The sequence below is a fragment of the Engraulis encrasicolus genome, chromosome 17, assembly GCF_034702125.1.
Source record: "Engraulis encrasicolus isolate BLACKSEA-1 chromosome 17, IST_EnEncr_1.0, whole genome shotgun sequence".
NCBI lineage: Eukaryota > Metazoa > Chordata > Actinopteri > Clupeiformes > Engraulidae > Engraulis > Engraulis encrasicolus.
In genome coordinates this window covers 28,895,413-28,917,157 of record NC_085873.1, presented here as the reverse complement: position 1 = coordinate 28,917,157, position 21,745 = coordinate 28,895,413, and the positions used below count along the sequence as shown (strand labels likewise).

Genomic DNA, 21,745 nt, shown 5'->3' with positions numbered 1-21,745 from the left:
GTCTATGTCTGCATGGGAGAGCAAGAAACGCAATTTCAAATTCTTTGTATGACCAGTGCATGTAAAGAAATTGACAATAAAACTTGACTTGACTTGACTTGACTTGTCTTTACACACACAGCCAAGTCCTCCGATGTCCCAGGGTGCATCTGGCTTCCTGAAGGCGTTCTCCAGCGGCAATGAGGCGGTGGTCAACCCCCCAGCAGCAGCAGCACCTGTTGCCGTGGTTACCCCCCAGCCGCCCATCCCTGCCCCTGCCCCCACCCCTGTCCCCGCCCCCGCCCCCGCCCCCATCCCTGCTGCCATCACTACGGCCACTGCACCCCCCATCAAGCCCACCCCTACACTGGTCAAGGTAGGACAGGAAATGCATTGTGTAGACACGCATTGATAGACACATACACACATACAGCACACACACAGCACACACACACACACACACACACACACACACACACACACACACACACACACACACACACACACACACACACACAGCACACACACACACACACACACACACACACACACTGTAGCATGCCAAGCTAAACACACACATTTTATCTTGGCTGCGCTCTCTGTCGCTCTCTCTGTCTCTCTGTCTCTCTCTCTCTCTCTCTCTCTCTCTCTCTCTCTCTCTGCAGTAAAAACACACGTACACACACCACCCTAGATATATTCTGGCAAAGCAGAACCCATGAATAATACTGTCCGAATAATTCCCATAAGAATTTCTTTGTCATAATATTTCCCACCAGTAATTTTCGCTAATGCTATGCTGAATATGTAGCTGGCAGAGAGATTGTCAACACAGGAGTCACAAATGTCAAGTTCTCACATAATTATTTTCTTTTCTTTTCTTTTCTTTTCTTTCGTCCTGTCTCCTGCCCCCCATTACTGCTCACACTCTCTCCTCATCTCCCTCCATCTTTTCTCTGTAATCTCTCCCTTTTCTCGCCATCATTTCACCACCTCCTTCTTGTCCTTTCTTCTTTCTCTCTGTCTATATCTAGTATAACTCCTCTGTTTCTTTCCCTGTTTCTCTCTCTCTCTGTGTCTCTCTCTCTATCCCTCCCCTTCTCAACCACCTTTCCATTCCTTTTCCACTACGTTTTGTTACATGTTACATTTTGGGGACTGTAGGCACAGAAAACTTTTCACTGCTCATGAATAAAAATATATATGACAATGATTTCACTGAGGCCTAGTATGGTCTCTAACCCCCCTTAATTTGGTATCATCATTGTTGTTGTTGTTGTTGTTGTTGTTATAGTTATTATAATAATTATTAATTATTATCATGAAACATATTATCCTGTTGTCATCCTCTCCTCTCCTCTCCTCTCCTCTCCTCTCCTCTCCTCTCCTCTGCTCTCCTCCCCTCTGCTCTCCTCCCCTCCCCTCTCCTCTCCTCTCCTCTCCTCTCTTCTACCCTCCTCTCCTCTCCTCTCCTCTCCTCTCCTCTCCTCTCCTCTCCTCTCCTCTGCTCTGCTCTCTGCTCTCCTCTCCACCCGCAGCAAAGCCAGCCCAAGCAGCCGGGCGACAAGAGCCGCAGCAAGAAGGGCAAGGAGGCCAAGCCGCGCGTCAAGAAGCTGAAGTACCACCAGTACATCCCCCCGGACCAGAAGCAGGTAGGAGCTTCACCTTATGTGGCTTGTATGTAATGTCTGTATGTATGCATGTATGTCTGTATATAGGCCTGTGTCCAGGGAAGCCGACAAGGGGGCACAAAGGGGTCAGCTGTCCTGGGCCCAGGGAGATGGGGGCCCCTTAATTGGGTCTTCATTACATTTAATGTATTGGGTGGGGGGCTCTTTCAGATGATTTTGTCCTGGGCCCAGCCAAAACTGTCAGCGGCCCTGCCTGTGTCTGTTTTTTATTGGGTTTTTTGGTCAGTTGTGCAATAGTCTTGGGGTGTGATGTGATGTGATCTGATGTGTATGTCCTGTCTTAAAGGGACACTGTGTGATATTTTTAGTTGTTAATTTCCAGAATTCATGCTGCCCATTCACTAATGTTACCTTTTTCATTAATATTCACCACCACCCTCAAATTCTAGTATTCATTAAGACTGGAACATTTTCATTTTTCATACATGAAAAGGGGGATCTTCTCCATGGTCCGCCATTTTGAATTTCCAGAAATAGCCATTTTTAGCTGCAAAAATTACTAGAAAATATTTGTTTATTACTTAGTAAACGTTCATGTAAAGATCAAATTTGGCAATAGGCAGCCCAGTTTCAATGAGCAGCATAGTTGCAGTACCTTTTTTGACCATTTCCTGCACAGTGTCCCTGTAAGCAAGTGTTGCTCAGGGAAGCAAAAAGAATTTCAGTGAGAATTGACAATAAAGTCTAATCTAATCGTATGGTATGGTATGGTATGATATTGCAGGAGGCCCAGGAGGCGCCCATGGACTCTGCGTACGCGCGCCTCCTCCAGCAGCAGCAGCTCTTCCTGCAGCTGCAGATCCTCAGCCAGCAGCAGCAGCAGCACTACAACTACCAGGCCATCCTACCGGCACCGCTCAAGTGAGTGTGGCTCTGTGTGTGTGTGTCTGTGTGTGTTTGTGTGTGTGTCTGTATGTCTGTCTATCTGTGTGTGTGTGTGTGTGTGTGCGTGTGTGTGTGTGTGTGTCTGTCTGTCTGTCTGTCTGTCTGTGTGTGTGTGTGTGTGTGTGTGTGCGTGTGTCTGTGTGCGTGTGCGTGTGCGTGTGCGTGTGCGTGTGCGTGTGCGTGTGCGTGTGCGTGTGTGTGTGTGTGTGTGTGTGTGTGAGTGTGTGTGCGTGTGCGCGTGCGCGTGCGTGTGTGAAATGTGTGTGTATGTGTGAAATGTGTGTGCATGTGTGAAATGTGTGGGTGTGTGAAAGAGAGAGATTCCCTGTCCACACCCCTCAAGTAGCACAGGTGCAAATGTATGATTCTTGCAGATAACTGCTTTACCTGGAGCAGTTATATTATATATGTAATGATATGACAGTTATAATTTCAGAAGCGTTTTTAGATCAGATGTAGCTCTTAGTTGGACCTTATAAAATGCAGTGAAATAAAGAATCCCTTTTCTTAAATAGTGAACTACAAACTTGAAAATGCAGACACTGAACAAAAAACCCACTTTGCAAAGACCCTTTGCTTACTACAGAACTGTAGAGAGCATACTGTACCTCACTACAGGCCCTGGGGTGCATTTCTAGAAAGCGTACTTGCTAACTATGTTAGCTACTTTGTTGGTTGCAATGCAATTTCCCATTGGCAACTACCGAAGTTGCTAACAGCAACAACTACGCTTTCCAGAAATGCACCCCAGGAATGTTGCTGCTACTGCCATATAGATCAGCATGTGTCTGCAATTTCGTGTGACCACATGTAATGAATCTGAAATGGGGGTGAAAGGTTGGCAGCATGAACCAGCAACTTAAATATAGCCAAGCAGAAAACCACATCCATACAACCCAATACAGTGACCAAGCATAAGGGGCGAACCACAGCCAATCACCATGTCTAATTTACATGCCACGTTCAGTTCAAGGTCTTGGACCAGGTCCTGAGCTAACATCTGTGTGCTATGCATTTGAATGCATCATCTATGCCAGTGGTTTTCAAAGTGGGGGCCGTGGACCCCTGGGGGGCCGCGAGAAGATGCCTGGGGGGCTAAAATAAAATATAGCAAAATAAAATGAATAGCTTAATAAATTGAATGACTTAACCCATTGTGTCCTGGAGACACATATACAGGTTTTTCAGGATTTTGAGATTTTAGCTGTTTTATTAACTATGTGGGTATGTTAGAGCTGAATGAACACATTACAATGCAAGGGGAGGGTCTTGGCTTTTAAATGTAACTCATGTCATGTTTGTATGTGCTTTGGAGGCTGATATATTTAGGATTTAATAGGAAGAGGGCACCCTTTACCAAAAAGGGCTTAGGACAAAATAAACCAAAAATGAGCTAAACTATCCCAGTCAATGAAATCATTCTCATTACAATGTTTTTGTATCATACTTTTTGTAGTAGGCCTACTTGAATGGGTTTAAGAATGCACCAACCTTTCAGCTGTGAAACCACGTGCACAGAAAAAAATAGTGCGACACAGCCCATGTTAGCGGGGCCTTGGCTATAATCTACCGGTATATGGGGGGCCTTGTCATGGTCAGGTTTGGGAACCCCTCATCTATGCAAACTAATCTGGAGGGCCTGTATGAGGGGCAACCACAAACATTATCATGCCTTATTTATATGCTTACGTTCAGTTGAAGTTCTTGGACCAAGTCCTGAGTTAACGTCTGTGTGCTATACATTTGAATGCATCATTTATGCAACCCAATGTAGTGACCATGCATAGAGGTTAACCACAAAACATTGTCATGCACTTTTTCTTTGAAGGCTTACATTCAGTTAAAGGTCTTTGACCTCTTACTGAGTTAGCATCTGTGTGTGATACGTTTGACTGTCTTATTCCTCCTATGCAACCTAATGCAGTAGCCATGCATAAAGTGCGGTCACAAACATTATCATGTCTGTCTTATATGTTTACATTCAACAGTTAAGATCTTTGTGAGATATGTTTTAAGTGCATCACTCATGCTACACAATGCAGTGACCATGTAGAAAGGCTAGCCACAAACAATAGCATGTATTTTTTGTATGTTTGCGTTCAGTTCAAGGTCTTGGACCAGGCTCTTTCATTTCATTTCTGTGTGCTATACTTTTGAATGCCTCATCCATGTAACCTAATGCAGTGACTTAGCATGCTGTAAGGGGTAACCACACACATTATCATGCCTTATTCATATGCTTACGTTCAAGGACCTTAGACCCAGGTCCTGAGTTAACATCTGTGTGTGATACGTTTTCAGTGTATCATCCATGCAACCCAGGGCAGTGACCTTGCATAAAGGGTAGGCACTGGCCGTGTCTAATTGAAATGCTTGTATTCCTGGACTTCAGTTGATATTTGTGTGTGTGTGTGCGTTCACGTGTGTGTTTCTGTGTTGTGTGGTTGGTTTTGAGGGGTATCTGACCTCAGCCTATGGAATTGGAATAGTCTCAAACAACCACAGAATATCTAATGGGCGGAACCAAGCCGAGGCTGCTGTGTTCCATCACAGCGACCTGCGGTCCATTTTTGGCCCTCGCACGGCCCATTTGCCTCGCTGCCTGCCTGGCTGCTTTCCCTGTGTCACCAGATGTGCCTAAAGGTTATGAATGTTATCCGAGCGGAGCAAGACAACAACCAGTGGGCCGACGTTTAAAACGGGCCACATAATGTTGCTTTTTCCAATTGCCCACGGGACATTTACCTAGTTTCCAATAACAAGTCCGGTTTGGCCGATATTAATTAATCGACGGATGTGCCGTTGGGGATGAGGAGTAGAGAGGTGTGGGGTGGGGTGGGGTGGGGGGATTCAGTCCAGCTTGCTTCCTGTTCCCCTGCTTTGTTGTGTGTGCACATGGCAAGCAGGCAGGCACATGTGGTGGATTTATTTTGGACTCAGGGGTTCTGGTTCGGCCCGGTACATTGTTTTAGCATCTAAACGCTGAGCGTTTGTTTATTGAATGAGAGCACGGACAAAGAGATAAAGGAGGGATGGGGGGAAGAGAAGGGAAAGAGGAAGGGAAGAATAGAGCAATAAGCGGAAGAGTTGTTTCCACCGGTGCGGTGCTAAGGAATAACAATAACGAACGCCCCTCCCCCCCCTTTTCCTCTTTCTTCTCGCCCTTTGCCATATCTCTTGGTCACTCCATTCCATCCCTCTTTCCTTCCCTTAATGCCGTTCTCCATCTTTCGTCAATTCGTTCTTTCCCCCATTTGCTAATTCTGCACATCCTCTCTCTCTCTCTCTCTCTCTCTCTCTCTCCCTCTCTCTCTCTCTCTCTCTCTCTCTCTCCTCCACTCTTCACACTCTTCCCTCTTTCCATCTGTGTTTCCTCCTTTGCTCCATTGTCTGTCTTTCCTCCACTTCCTTATCTCACACCGTGTCTTTCCGTCCTCTGTGTTTCTCTTCCTCTCTGTGTTTCGCTTTGTTCCCTCTTTCTCTCTCTCGCTCCCTATTGCACCCCATTACTCTGTTGCTCTTTGTCTACTGCTTGTTTCTTTCATTTCCTTCTCTGTATTTCTTTCTCTTTATGTGTTCTATCCTTGTTTGACTCTTTCCTCTCCTGTTTCTGTTCCTCTTTCTCTGCCTTCATCTCTCTCCCTCTTTTCCTCTCTTCTCCCTCCTTTTTCTTGCCCTTCTGTGCCTTTTTTGCCTTTGGCTTCTCTTGGTCTCCATCTCCATCCCTCTTCCTCCTCCTCCTTCCCTCTATCTTCTTCTTGCCTCTTTCTTCCTCTCCCTTCATCTCTCTGCCTCTCCCCATCTCTCTCGCTCTCTCCCTCTCTCTCTCTCTCTCTCTCTCTCTCTCTCTCTCTCTCTCTCTCTCTCTCTCTCCATATCCATCTCTTCCTCTTCCTCTCCCCCATCTCTCTCTCTCTCTCTCTCTCTCTCTCTCCACATCCCTTTCCTCCTCTTCCTCTTCCTCTTCCTCTCTCCAGGCCAGTGGTGGAGGGCCAGAGTGCTGGTGCAGCGGTGGCTCTGAACAGTGCCGGCAGCCTGCCCACCTCCATCGTAGTCTCCCTGCCCCCAGCTGCCGCCCCGCCCCCCGCGCCCACCACTGCTGCCCCTGCCAAGCCGGGCAACAGCCCCAGCACCCGCAAGGTGGGCACCCTGCCCGCCAACCTGGAGGAGATGAAGGTGAGCTGCGGTCGCTAGTCTTCATTTCATGTTAAACGTTCATTTTTGTTTTTAATTTACACTGGTACAGCTACAGTTAGGATGTGCTCCAGATATTTTGTGGCATTAGCTACTTCCAGCTCTTCTCCAGATAGATAGAAAGGAAGGAACTTAATCAAATCAGATCATCCCTGGTCCTCTTAATCCATTACCACATTCTTCTCACATATAAATTGTCCGTAAAATCCATAAGTGACTTTTCAAGAAAATTTTCAGATATACTAATACTGACTTTACATGGAAAAGTGAAAGTGTACCAAATTTCATGTGCAATCGGACATACCTCATACCTGTTAGTGCATGGGCTGATGCATATACAATTTTTGGTGAATAATGTATGTTTTCAGATTTGCACTTACGCAAAGATTCAGTAGGAAATCTACATAACTCTATGTACATGAGGCCACAGGTTTACACCACGTTAAAATAAAATTACATGAATACAGACATGAACACAGGAAAGCTACAGTATATGAAGACAACACATTGTAAGAACCCCTGGAAACCCTCATCAAACACTGGAAACTTGAAGTAGAGAGAGAGGGTCCGAGGCACTCTGAAGTCCGTATTAAAAGTCCTTTATTTTTACATGGACACCATTGATAGCCGACGCGTTTCGGTCGCGTGCGACCTTCTTGAGGGCTAGCAGAGAGGGTCGGACGCAAGAAGGTCGCACGCGACCGAAACGCGTCGGCTATCAATGGTGTCCACGTAAAAATAAAGGACTTTTAATACAGACTTTAGAATGCCTCGGACCCTCTCTCTCTACTTCAAGTTTGCAACTTTGGATACAGATGAGCACCTGAAGGTTTTTACGTTATTACCCCACAGACGCAACTCATCCCTCTCTCTTTCCAAACACTGGAAACTCTGTTGTTTTCCCAGTTGTTTTGGTACAGGTTATATCACTTTTGGCTCCTCATTTAAATGTGGAATTCTAAAACCTGGCCTGTGTGCAGTGTTGCCAGATTGGGCCGTTTCCCGCCCAATTGGGCTGCTTAGGATGGCTGTCTGCGGGAAAAAATAGATTTTGTAGAAAAACCTGCCCAATTTTTGGCCATAGACATCAATAGAATTGGGGTTTAGTGCTTCCAGGCGGGTTTTGAGCATTTTTTGGGCTGGAAATCATCAACCTCATCTGGCAACCCTGCGTGTGTGGTATCTTCAGCTGCTGTGGATCTGAACTGCTGTATGATTTGGATTTACTCACCAGACGAAACACATTAATATGACGCAGATCAGGCTCGGGCCTCTAGGCTCAGACACCAACAAGCATCTGGATGAGCCATCATCGGCTCTCTTTCCTGTTGCACTCGTATTTTGTGTGTGTTTGTAGTTTCTGATCCCGGTCACATTAGATTTCTTTGCTTGCTTAGATTAGATTCCGTTTTGATTCACCGTGTAGTCTTTTAAGGAAGACTAACAAAGGTCAACAAACAAGAGTTTTTGGAGCAGCGCAGTTTTGGCAGAAGAAGCTGCGTCTCTTGTTTGTCTGTGTTATGGTCCAACTCCAAAAGCTCAGCTGGAAAAAAAGCGGTGTGATTTTATAGAGGGATGGATGCATAAAAAGCTCAGCTTCATTTCTGTTTTGGGGCAGCTTTGGTCTAATATTTACAGTAAGCATATGGACCACTGACGTATAATTCAGGTCAATGATATGGACTTAAGATCAGAGGGTTGCAGGTTCGAATCCCAACTGTCCACTCTCTACTTTACTACATGGCTGAGGTGCCCTTGAGCAAGGCAACCTAACCCCACACTGCTCCAGAGACTGTAAGCAATACAGTACCCTGTACTAATAACTAAGTCGCTTTGGATAAAAGCTCATCTGTGTGTAACATAATGTAATATTTCTCAGGTGGCAGAGCTCAAGATGGAGCTGAAGCTCCGCGGCCTGCCCGTGTCCGGCACTAAGACGGACCTCATCGAGCGGCTCAAGCCCTACCAGGACACCCCCGCACCACCCAGCGCCACCCAAACCCCCACCCCGACCCCGACCCCAGCCATCCACCTCCAACCCCCCAACACCCCACTGTCCAACACCAACACCTCCAGTACACCCATGGAGGTCTCCAGCACATCATCAGTCTCGCTGTCTCCCAGCCAGTCATCAACAGGGATGGAATCCACCATGAGCTCCTCCTCTCCACCGGTCTCCCCCATGCCTATGGACCACGCCAAGGAGGACCCTGGAGGAGGAGGAGGAGGAGGAGGAGGAGGGGGGCTGGAGGGTCACACGGAGAGCCAGGGCCTGGTCATCATGGCCAACGGGCCCCTGGGAGTCAGCGCGGCCCCCCAGGAGCGCGACCGGCAGCTCCACGAGAAGGAGCGCCAGATCGCGGAACTCCTCAGGAAGCTGGAGCACGAGCAGCGGCTAGTGGAGGCGCTCAAGATGCAGCTGGAGGTGGAGAAGCGGAGCGGCCCCTCCACCTCCACCACCTCCCCAAACATCAACACCATCACCACAGGAGGCCTAGCCCTGGCACAACCTCCTACTCCTTCACCCCCACCACCAGCGCTGCAAAGGACAGGAAATGCTAGCCCCAGCAACCGTGTTGGAGTCCCAACTCCCACCCCGGCTGCTGCGGCCACCATGTTCGCCGTGTCTCCCCCGCAGGTGAAGATGGAGCAGCGGGCATCTCCAAGCAACTGTGCCCTGGCTGTGGGGATGACTGGTGGGTCCCCGCAGGTGGTGAAGCTGGAGGACGTGCAGAAGGTGATGAACAGTGTCAACGCTGCACATCAACAGTCAGCGCAGCAGCAGCAGCAGCAAATGCAACAGCAACAGCAGCAGCAGCAGCAGCAAGTGCAACAGCAACAGCAGCAGCAGCAAATGCAACAGCAACAGCAGCAGCAGCAAGTGCAACAGCAACAGCAACAGCAACCGCAGCTGCAGCAGTTCGTCATAAGCCACCAGGGCGTTCCGCAGACAGTGCTGGCGACGCCATCGCAGGCCGCCATCCTCACCGCGGCAACCCAGCACGGCAACGCCTCCACGCCCATCATGCTGCCCGTGTCCTCCCTGGCCAACAACACCACCATCCAGCTGCCCACCGTCACCAATGTCAAACTACAGGTAAATGAACCACTCTTGACTCTTGTCCAACTAATGTCAAATTACAGGTGAATTTACCTCTCTGAAGTTCTTTTTATAGTCTAGGTTATTGCTTGTTCCTAAGGTACCCAGAAACAGTTGATCAGAGAATATGAGAAGTTGAATTATATCTCAAGAGACCAGATTTAACCACAGATGAGCAACACTGCTTTGGATAGCGGAGGTTCAGAATGAACAGAGTTCAATGGGGAAATTGTAAAGAGTCACACCCATTTAGGAGACCTTAATTGGTGATGCATAGAACGATTGATCTTGGTTGCTACAGGTACTCTATGAGTCACTGTAATACGTCTTGTTTGCACTTTAATTGTGTTGATTTGAATCTTTATTTTTTTGCCCAGCCGTACCATCTGTTGTACTTTGACACGTGCATGCTGTGTGATCCTTTTATTACTGTTAGACCTGAAATAGTTTGGAGGAGAGGTGGGAACACAGCACTATTCCTTAATTTCCTTTAGGATCAATGAAGTAGCTCTACTGATGTACTACTTTGCTCTACTCTCCAAACTGGACTTCTCATTGAGCTTGATAGACGTTTCTTTGCCCATGAACAAATAGCTTACCAAGCTCAAGAAGTCTTTGGATGAAGAACGAAACGTCTGTCAAGCTCAAGAAGAAGTCCTTGAATTTGAATGAGAGAAGAAAATGTCCATCAGACCTCAAGAAAAAGTCTAGTTGCTTACAGCTGAACTCATTGGATGTTAGAGAATCTTCACAGAGACACAGAGCTACATCAGAGAGACTTGATAAGTTAATAATAATAATACTCCTAGAATCTCTGGCTTCATTGTAATACATAGGCATTACCCTTATAGGCATAAGCAATTGGAATAGAGACCAGATCATTTTTAATTTCAGCAGATTTCCTCCAGGAAGAAAACCTTTTCATGAATCGCAGCGCTGTACAAAAGCCTGGTTTTACACTGTATATCCAGGCTAACGCAGACCAGCACGCTGCGCATGTAATTGTAGCCTGCACAGTTAGCTAATTGAATTTGTCCAAAGTGCTGTTTTAATTAAAATCTCATTAACCACAAAGCTTTCATTTATATAAACAGCTACGAACTAGACGGGCTAAGATTACATGTGAATTAGACAGCCTTAACAGTTGAACTCTCTGTCCGCAAGGCCCTCAATCGCCTCTATAAAAAAAAAACACTTTATTTTATAGGCAGTGGCCACTAACATCTCAACAGCTAGCTTCACCCCGAATGTTATTGCGCCACAAAATGTCAGCTGCGGTTCACTTCACATTAGTCCCGGGACTCCCAGCCCAGGCCCAGCCCTTGGCCTCTTCCCCTCGGCAGGGAGACGTTTCCTGTACTTTACGCTGCGCTCGCCGCAACAGCCCTTCCCATTGGCACCGCTAGCTAGTCCTAGCCTGACGTTTTGGCTGAGTCGTTATTATTTAGAGAAGGAGTGTCTCCATGCACACACACATACACACACACACACACACACACACACACACACACACACACACACACACACACACACACAAACACACACACACACACACACACACACACACACACACACACACACACACACACACACACACACACACACACACACACACACACACACACACACACACACACACACACACACAAATCGGCTTCACCATCAGCAGATGCATGATGGAAGGCCAGGGGCGAGCAGGGAGGAAATGTTGGTGTTCCCTGAGGAAACGGTTTGGGGAACTCCTACGAGGTTCTCCGTCGGACGGATGGATTGAGGCGATGACACGTGGATCTGTTTGGCCAGCTCCAAAGTCTCTAATGGATGCGCGCGTGCTCTCTACTACCATTAGTCTCAGCAGTAGATAATGGGGCTGTGTGTTTTTAACACTGCTGAAGATTGGATGATGAAGATTATTGTTTAGATTATTGTTATCGATATGCTATCACTGAAATAAAAATATATAGTGCTGCGTGCACCCGAAAAAGGACTGTATTGAAAGGGGCTGGTGCAGGTAACAACAAACACCACAGGCTGTCCGGCCAGAACAGTATGAAGATGTCCAATGAAGTCAGACACACACAGATGAAGAAGTGAAACCGTGGTAAACCGTGAACCGTGGAAACCATGGTTTTATCTCAAAGACGCACGGCAAGAGTACATGAGTGGACGCTGGGATCCTGAAACGTCCAAGCTGTTGAGAAAGATGGATCCCAAGTGTGCATGGAGTCCCCGTCCGATGAGTGGTCTGTGGTGACCTCTTGTCCTGGCCCTATATGCTCCCAGCAGCACAGCAGGGTGCCGAGCCAGGGGTGTTACCAGCAGGCCAGGACCCACCTCTGGAGCCGGAAGGTCTGCTTGCTGGGCCAATCACTGCCTACCCACACACTCGGTGCATGACGGAAAAGTACCGGGTCTGTAGGTCAGTGAAAGGGGTCTGTATGTCAGTAGCAGGGGGAGTGCCTGTTGCCGAGGGCCCTTAGCAACCCACTATAGGGCCACGAACGGAAAATCACCGAGTGCACAGGTCAGGCAGAGGAGAGCAGTAGAAGGAGGGGGGACATAGGTAGCCCACCAGCAACGGGGGATGGGCAACCTGCTAAGAGCAGTGAGGAGATGCCTGGCTGTTGAGGGCTCAGGGGACTCAGGGCTCACAATTCTTAACAGCCGCCCCCAACTTTGTGTAGCAAAGTTGAAAATGGTGAGGTGAAAGGGGTGCCGATGGGATGCTGATGGTTCAGAGGACAGGTGGCGTGTGGTCTGGTCCGAAACCCAAGCCGTACTGCCAACTGCCACCAGCTCCTGGCACAGCTGGGATGACAGGAAGATCAGGTCGGATGTCTGAGCCGCCCCATCTGCCCACGGCGACTGGACCGATGAGGCTCCGACGCTGGAGTGGAGGGATGCTGGTGTAGCTGCTGCTGCTGCTCCTCCACACGGCTGTGTGGAACTGCTGACCTGGGGTGGACACTCGGGGGCTGACTCCTGATGGCGGTGCTGAAGGCGGCCACCCCATGACGGGCTCTGACAGGTCTGCGCCGTGGCTCCTTCCTGCCACTGGTGATGCTGACGCGACGCACAACCTGACCCGGGGATGAGGGGTGAAGCTGAGACAGAGGGGGGCGCCAGTTGTGGCTGTCAGCTGAGGTGTGGCGCTGGCGCTTGGCAGACTGATGACGGCTGGCAGGTGTCTGTTCCTCGGTGAACAGACAGCTTGAGGGTGACTGCTGAAGCTGGGCTGGTCCTTGGAGCGCCCAACCGAGTCGAGTCTTCATTGCTGCTGGCCCACCTGAAGGGCCCAGGCGCACTGGCTCGACTGGCGTGAGGAGATGAGGGCAGTCGGAGCCAATGAGCAGCAGGGGGTGAGCTGCCGTGAACTCCTGTAGAGGCAGACCTCTGAGGTGAGGGTAGGTCTCCTGAAGGGTCTCTACTGGGTAGGAGTGGCTGGACAGGCGAAGCTCTGGTGACGTGAATGCCTGCTTGACAGGGAACTGGTTCCGGGGCTGACCAGCAGGTGAAACAGAGAAGGAGACTGATCTCCCTGAGACGGGCCTCTGTTTCTCATAAAAAGTCCTGAGTGAGACCTCCTCCTTCTGACCCTGGAGATGTAGCCTCTGAGACGCACTGTGGATGAGGATAGTGCGCTCTGACCCATCGTCCAGGATAGCATGAGTTTCCACCTTCCTCCCGCGGTGATGAAGGCACACCTTCACCATCTTGAGTAGCACCATGCTACTGCGTGCTGAGGTGACGCAGTAGTTCACAGGCTCACGGGCGGTGGCTGACTTCTGTGAAGTGGAGGTTGAGGTTGGACTGTTGACCTCATGTAGAACGTCGAGGTGGGTGCGGTTACACTGCTGACAGCGAGCCTTCAGGTAGCACTGTGCTGTCTGGTGATCCCGACCACACCTCAAACACTTGTGTCCAGCCGTGATCCATTCCACTCGCTGCTGAGTGGAGAACGATGTGAAGACAGGGCACTGGTTGAAGTAGTGCTCTGTTGTCCTGCAGCACGGACAGAACTTCTGTGGCTCTCTCTGACGAGCCGACGATGATGATGACGAAGATGAGGATGACGACTGTGATGAAGACGGCTCAGCAGACTTGACAGGACACGTCTCCTGATGCGGCGGAGATGGCGGTCTCGCTGACTGATGCGAGGACTGCAGCTGCGTGTGCTGGTCCGAACCCGTGGCCCTCTGGTCTGCCAATGAGTGAGGCACAGCCTGCTGTCTCTGTGCAGATGAGGGGGGTCGTGAACTGTCCACTGGTGGCCGTTGCTGACACCTCTCGTGCTCTGTTGGTTCTGCATGCCCAGGCGAGGAAGGATGCAGCAGTGGTGGCACCCGGGGTGGTGACTCTGCTGCATCGCCTGGAGTGTAGTACACTGGCAGAGGAGGTGGCGGGAAGTTGTCATCATTCAGCTGTGCAGGCTGAGGAGAAGGGGGGCGTGCCTCTGGTCCTGGGACATGCCGGTGATCCCTCACTGGATGACCTGGGCTGTGATGTCCGACGGAAGAGGACGCTGGAGCAGCTGGCACCTGGAGACCGGCTAGGTGCTGCTGCATGAGGAAGTCCACGTCTCTCCTCAGCTGCTGATTGGCTGCACGCATCAGCCTGCTTTCCTCTCGCAGTGACTGGAAGGTCTGCCTGTGGTCCTCTCTCAGGTGCTTGAGAGCGGTGAGGATCGCTGCTGATGCGTCGAGGTGGGTCTGAGCAGCAGGGGGAGACGGTGTCACCTCCCGGGGCCTGCTGTGTCCCACGACGGGGATGTCCATGCGTGTGTGTGTCTGATCCTCAGGGAAGGACATCTTCACTGTGGCAATTGTTGTATCCGGTGAGAGGGACCATGTAAAAAATATATATAGTGCTGTGTGCACCCGAAAAAGGACTGTATTGAAAAGGGGCTGGTGCAGGTATACAACAAACACCACAGGCTGTCCGGCCAGAACAGTATGAAGATGTCCAATGAAGTCAGACACACACAGATGTAGAAGTGAAACCCGTGAACCGTGCTTTTATCTCAAAGACGCACGGCAAGAGTACATGAGTGGACGCTGGGATCCTGAAACGTCCAAGATGAAGAGAAAGATGGATCCCAAGTGTGCATGGAGTCCCCGTCCGATGAGTGGTCTGTGGTGACCTCTTGTCCTGGCCCTATATGCTCCCAGCAGCACAGCAGGGTGCCGAGCCAGGGGTGTTACCAGCAGGCCAGGACCCACCTCTGGAGCCGGAAGGTCTGCTTGCTGGGCCAATCACTGCCTACCCACACACTCGGTGCATGACGGAAAAGTACCGGGTCTGTAGGTCAGTGAAAGGGGTCTGTATGTCAGTAGCAGGGGGAGTGCCTGTTGGCGATTGCCCTTAGCAACCCACTATAGGGCCACGAACGGAAAATCACCGAGTGCACAGGTCAGGCAGAGGAGAGCAGTAGAAGGAGGGGGGACATAGGTAGCCCACCAGCAACGGGGGATGGGCAACCTGCTAAGAGCAGTGAGGAGATGCCTGGCTGTTGAGGGCTCAGGGGACTCAGGGCTCACAATTCTTAACAATCACAGTTGACTTAAATCACTTTGCTTGCTCGCCTTTTTGTTTCAGTGGTATATGGATTGTTGTTGTTATTTTTTAACACTGCTGTACTGCTGCTGAAGGTTGGATGGAGATGGTGGTGTGAAAAGAGAGTGAATGATGGCATACAGCTTTCCCGGTTTTAAGGCACTTACAGCACTTAGAATGGTCAAATCTGTCCTCGTGTTTCAACAAAGTTATGAGATATTGAGGCATTGAGGTGTAGATTAGGAGGTTTTTCTCCTCAAGAAGTAAATTGCATAATATTTGCAAACTGACTCCATTTTTTGCATTAAAGAAGTTTTTCCCCAAGCCTTGGCCCTGGTTCAAACGACTAAGGCACTGTATTGTTAAAGCTGGGCTTACACTGTGTGACTTTTATAGGGTGAGGACTTGAGTCGTGAAATATGAACTTTTAAATTGCAAAATTTCCTCGTGCAGTTAGAGCAGGAGCTTAATACCCACGACTGAAAATATCGCACAGTGTATGCCCGGCTTTAGTTACATCAAGGACCTGGGTTCGATTTCAGCCCAAGGTGATCTCCGGATCCTTCCTCCCCACTTCTCTCTCCCAGCCATTTCCAGTCATCTCTTCACTGTCTCTGAAATAAAGGCATAGACCCAAAAATATATTTTGGGAAAAAAATAAGTTTTCCCCAAATGCACACCTAAAGAAAACTTAACGTTTTTCAAAATGAGTCAATTAAACACAATCTCTGCTCGCCCACTTTTTCTCTGTTAAACGTCCTGTCCCGTGCCCCTTGTCCTCCCTCTCGCTGTCCTCATATACTGCACTATCCATTAAAGGCAAAAACCCAGAAAACGTAACATTTTTCAAAATAAAGAAATTAACATCAAACGCTCAACTCACCCACCCACTCTCTCTCTGTTTTACGTTACTGTCCTTTATCTCCTCTTTCTCTCTCTCTCTCTCTCTCTCTCTCTCTCTCTCTCTCTCTCTCTCTCTCTCTGTTTAACGTCCTTGTCCTGTGTCGCCTGTCCTCCCCCCTGTCAGCCGATGCTCCAGGCAGTGGTGCCTCCCCAGACTCCCGGTGGTCTCCCCCAGACTCCGGTGTCTCAGCTCCAGCCACCCAAGGCAGAGAGCCCCTCCAACCAACAGCCCTCTAGCCACAACCACTTAGTGCAAGTCAGCCCCCCTTAACCACCACCACCACTGACTATCCTTACATGTTGTTCCCGTCCATATGTCTGTCTGTCTCTCTCTCTCTCTCTCTGTCTCTGTCTTCCTTCCACCTTTCTCTGTCTTTTTATGTATGACTCTCCAACCATGATCTCGTAAGGGCAGTCATGAGTGAGCGGTTAGGGCGTCAGACTTGCATCCCAGAGGTTGCCGGTTCGACTCCCGACCCGCCAGGTTGGTGGGGGGAGTAATCAACCAGTGCTCTCCCCCATCCTTCTCCATGACTGAGGTACCCTGAGCATGGTACCGTCCCACCGCACTGCTCCCCATGGGGCGCCACTGAGGGCTGCCCCCTTGCACGGGTGAGGCATAAATGCAATTTCGTTGTGTGCAGTGTGCAGTGTTCACTTGTGTGCTGTGGAGTGCTGTGTCACAATGACAATGGGAGTTGGAGTTTCCCAATGGGCTAAAATAAATAAATAGTAACAGCTCTCGTACAGCTCAACCTGCTCATTCTCTCTTTGCAGTATGTCCAACCACAACCCCTTAATACAGCCTTACAGTAGAGACAAGACGCGAATTTGGCCAAGCAAAGCGAACTTCGCCATTCATTCCTATAAGAGAGGCGAAAGCATGTTAACATGTGCGAAGCGAAATTATTAAACCAAGTTTAATATTATGCAAATGAGGGGCGAATTCGCCTGCGGCGGCTCAATCAAATCAACAGCATAACTGCTCCATTCCATTTGATTAGCCGCAACGACCTGATGGAGGTTGAGCTGTCAGAATGGAACTCTGAATTTCGCCTCTCTTCGCCTCGCTCGTTTCGCCTGCTATGTGTCCCTACCATTACCAAGCCAAAACACCGGCGGCGACGAGAATGAGCAACAGAACGCTGTCACATGTTAACACTGTGGACACTTAACACTTTATTTTTTTTTTGGTGTGTGTGTGTGTGTGTTGTGTGTGTGTGAGAGAGAGAGATGCCTTGGCAAATGTATGTAACAGTGAGCTATATGATGATTATTTTATGTGTAATATGTGTGTTACATCTTGTGGGCAATGTCTTTATTTATGTATGTGTGTATGCTACTTGTTTATTTCCCCCTGGGATCAATAAACGATACTCTACTGTACTCTACTCTACTCTACTAGAAAATCGCTGGGCTGTGTAGCGAGAGCGACACAAGTGATAAAAGTGACAAGAGTTTGCCCGTTCAAAGCAGAATGCAAGCATTCCGACATTCTAATTGGCTGTGGCGACTGTCTCCGAACCGCACCATAGCTCATTTGCGCAATTTTTGCTGAAGTCCAACTACTAATTGTCGCTCACTTTGCTCAAATCGCCTTTAGTCGCCCCAAATCACTTTTTGTCTCTTCTGTCGCCAGCGACTCCATACAAAGTCACGCTGGGGACACATAGCAGCCAAAACGAGTGAGGCGAAGAGAGGCGAAATTCAAATGGAGTGCAACAGTTATGTTGTTGATTTGATTGGGCCGCAGCAGGCAAATTCGCTCCTCATTTGCATAGTATTAAACTTGGTTTAATAATTTTGCTTGCTTTCGCTTGTCTTCGTCTCTCTCATAGGAATGAATGGCGAAGTTCGCTTCGCTTGGCCAAATTTGCGTCTATGTGTCCCTACCGTCAATTACTTGCGTCGCCGATGTTGCTCAAGTTGCATCTGGTCTATTCGTGCATTTAGTGTGCCTCCTACAAATGTTACCTCTCTGTATCTCAAACTCTCTTTTTTTCCTGAGCTTCTCTATCCTTTCTGCATTCTGTCTCTCCATCTGTTTCTCTTTTTCATCTTCCTTTTCACTGTCTCGCTCTTACTTTCTCTTTCTCCCTCTTTCTCGCTCTCACTCTCTTTTCCTCCCTTATTTTTGTGTAGAGAACATCAGCAGTAAATCGTGCACTACTTACTTCACATCCTAACAGAGCTCTTTCCTTTAGCCTTTATTTTCTTTTTTCATTTTTCTTGTAGACCAAATAAATCTATCATGGCTAGTTTCAAGTCTGAAGGTCAGAGCTGTGCAGCGCTGTCAGAAGCCCCTCCAACTCCTATTAGTCAAGGAGATAAGACCAAGACAAGACATGTTTTTACACGCACACGCACACACACACATGGGCACACACACACATACACACACACACACACATGCGCGCACACACACACACACACACACACACACATACACATACATGCGTGCGCACACACACACACACACACACACACACACACACACACACACACACACACACACACACACACACACACACACACACACACACACACACACACGCACATACACACATGTGCACACAGAGAAACACACATACACACATACATACATACACACACTTGTGCACACAGAGAAACGTGCACGTACACACACACATGCATACACACACATGTGCACACAGAGAAACACACACACGCACATACTACATGTCTGCGCGCACACACATACTAGAGCACATGTAGAGGCACACACACACACACACACACACACACACACACACACACACACACACACACACACACACACACACACACACACACACAATCACTCAACCACACAGACAGTAACACACATGCACCAACACAACGCACACATGCATACTCAACACACACACTCTAATACACATGTGCCACATGCATTAACATACAGTATGTACACATACACATGCACACACACACACACTCACTCACTCACACACTCACACACTCACACACTCTCCTTTCACACAACGCACGCATGCATACTCAACACACACACTCTAATATACATGCACCACATGCCCTAACACACATACAGTATGTACACATGCACACACACACACACACACACACACACACACACACACACACACACACACACACACACACACACACACACACACACACACACACACACACTTGTTCACTCCTCTTTCACCCTCACACACAGGCAAGCTGGAGCGGCGGGATTGAAGAAGTCTAGGTATCGAGTGTTCTCGAGGAATCCGAGTAACAAACGTAGATCGTTGTCTTGGCGCTCCGATCAAAGCGGAGCCACTGTGAGCCTTATCGGGTGACTCGGAGTCGGCGCTCGCCTTGTCGGGCCTAGTGGTCATGTGAGGCCATCCATCGGGGAATGAAAGTGCTCTGGCTTCGCTTCGCTGCCCTTACTTTCCCTCATCTACCTACCATACAGTAACAATGCACCCTGACACTGACGGACTACTACCGAGCCCGATCTGTATCTCTACTACATGCATAGTTTAGTAGCGTGGAGTAAGTGCACCTGATCTAAAGCTTACACACTTTCTGTAATTGTGGCTTTTGCATTTGGCTCATATACAGTAGCACATGGGAGCTCCACACTGGAGGTCCATACCTCGCTACAAACCACATAAGAACATTTGCTGGTGATTCCAAAAGTCAAAACAAAGTGTGGAGAGGCAGCCTTTAGCTTCTATGCTTCAAAGCTTTGGAACCAGCTTCCAGATGACGTAAAAAATGCACCCACTATTGATAGCTTTAAATCTAGACTCAAGACAAAGCTGTTCTCAGATGCTTTCCCCTAGCTTAAATTACATATAATTCTTTTTTTATTATTATTTTTATTTTTATGTTTACTTAATTTTTTTTTAAACATTTTTTTATTATTATTTTTACCTTATGTTTTATCTTAATGTTTTAAATGTTTTTTGACTCTAATTTATTTCCTTCTTTCTTCCCTGTTTCCTTTCATTTACATTTGTTAACTTTGTGAAGCACACATTGAGTTGCACCTGTGTATGAAATGCGCTATATAAATAAACTTGCCTTGCCTTGCCTTGCCTTGCCTTGCCTTGCCTTGCCTTGCCTTGCCTTGCCTTGCCTTGCCTTGCCTTGCCTTGCCTTGCCTTGCCTTGCCTTGCCTTGCCTTACAAAGGCAAAGTGCAGTGACTACACCAACATGGAAAAAATGCCTTCAAAGCCTTCGTATTAGGTTGGATATTGTAGTTACTGCACAATTGACACAGCAGTATATCTTAAAATGTGGCACATTTGGGCTTTAAGGTTTTGTCACAAGATAAAGGAGGGGTAATGTAGTGGGAAAGTGGATGAGGAGGAGGAGGAGAAGGGAGATGTACTGGCTGGCCTTTGGCACAAAGGCAATCCGACCATGGGGAGGAGAAGAGGGGATGAGAAGGGAGGGAGATAGATAGTTGATGGATGGATGGACGGATAGATGGATGGATGAAGTAGGCAGGCAGCCAGCCAGTTTTGGTAGGGCCCAGGGCAAAGTAATCAATAATGAATTGTTGAACATTTCATTTATCTTGTGTGTGTGTTTGCCACTACTAAAGTTTGAAGCTTGGCCTAGTCATACTGGTTTAAGCTCATTTACTTCTCATATACATATTGAATCAGTGTGAAATGTGAGACTGGTTGACTTATAAAAATGATAAAAATAATTATGATGATGGTGGTGGTTTGTGTATGTGCTGTGCTGCAGTAAGTTTAATTGGAGTGGACTTGCTTTTTTATGCTTTGATGTCGTTGCTAATACTTGTGTTTTAGGTTTGGTATCTTCCAAGGTTTAGCTTATGTCATGTGTATTTTATGTTGTTGTGTTGCTTGAGCGTGATACTGGTTGAAGTTCAAGATCATTTACGTGTCATAAGCAATGTCATAACAGTGTACAGTTTGTGAGATCTGGGACTGGTAAATAGATAAAAACCAAATAATGATGCTTGTAATTATGGTTTTGGTACATGTGGTAATGATTGGAGTTGACTTGCTGTTGCTCAAGACTTTGCTCTCTGTGTGTGTGTGTGTGTGTGTGTGTGTGTGTGTGTGTGTGTGTGTGTGTGTGTGTGTGTGTGTGTGTGTGTGTGTGTGTGTGTGTGTGTGTGTGTGTGTGTGTGTGTGTGTGTGTGTGTGTGTGTGTGTGTGTGTGCATACGTGTTTCTTTCAGTGACATTATGTTATTTTGAGACTGGCTTCTTGTGTGAGATGTGGGACTGGTAAACTAGATAAAATCAAATAATGATACTAACAATTTTGGTTTGGGTATGCGTAGCAACGATTGGAGTTGACTTGCTGTTGCTCAAGACTTTGCTGTGTGCGCACATAAGTGTGTGTGTGTGCATGTGTGCGTGCGTGCGTGCGTGTTTCTTTCAGTGACGTTGTTATTTTGAGACCGGCTTCTTATGTG

The 21,745-nt window shown here is 48.1% G+C and overlaps 1 protein-coding gene across 2 annotated transcripts in view; it reads left to right on the top strand.

Annotated features, from left to right (window-relative positions):
- Nucleotides 1-21,745, top strand: part of mrtfba (myocardin related transcription factor Ba) — a 111,458-nt gene that overhangs the window by 74,406 nt on the left and 15,307 nt on the right. The window contains exons 1-5 of one of the 2 annotated variants that reach the window (XM_063220575.1): nucleotides 124-355; nucleotides 1,518-1,631; nucleotides 2,395-2,531; nucleotides 6,533-6,731; nucleotides 8,629-9,846. In XM_063220575.1, the coding sequence (XP_063076645.1) occupies nucleotides 134-355; nucleotides 1,518-1,631; nucleotides 2,395-2,531; nucleotides 6,533-6,731; nucleotides 8,629-9,846 (1,890 nt within the window). In that variant the 5' untranslated portion in view covers nucleotides 124-133. Of the gene's footprint in view, nucleotides 1-123; nucleotides 356-1,466; nucleotides 1,632-2,394; nucleotides 2,532-6,532; nucleotides 6,732-8,628; nucleotides 9,847-21,745 lie in introns of those variants that run through there. The other variant, XM_063220576.1, reaches the window with a different exon arrangement.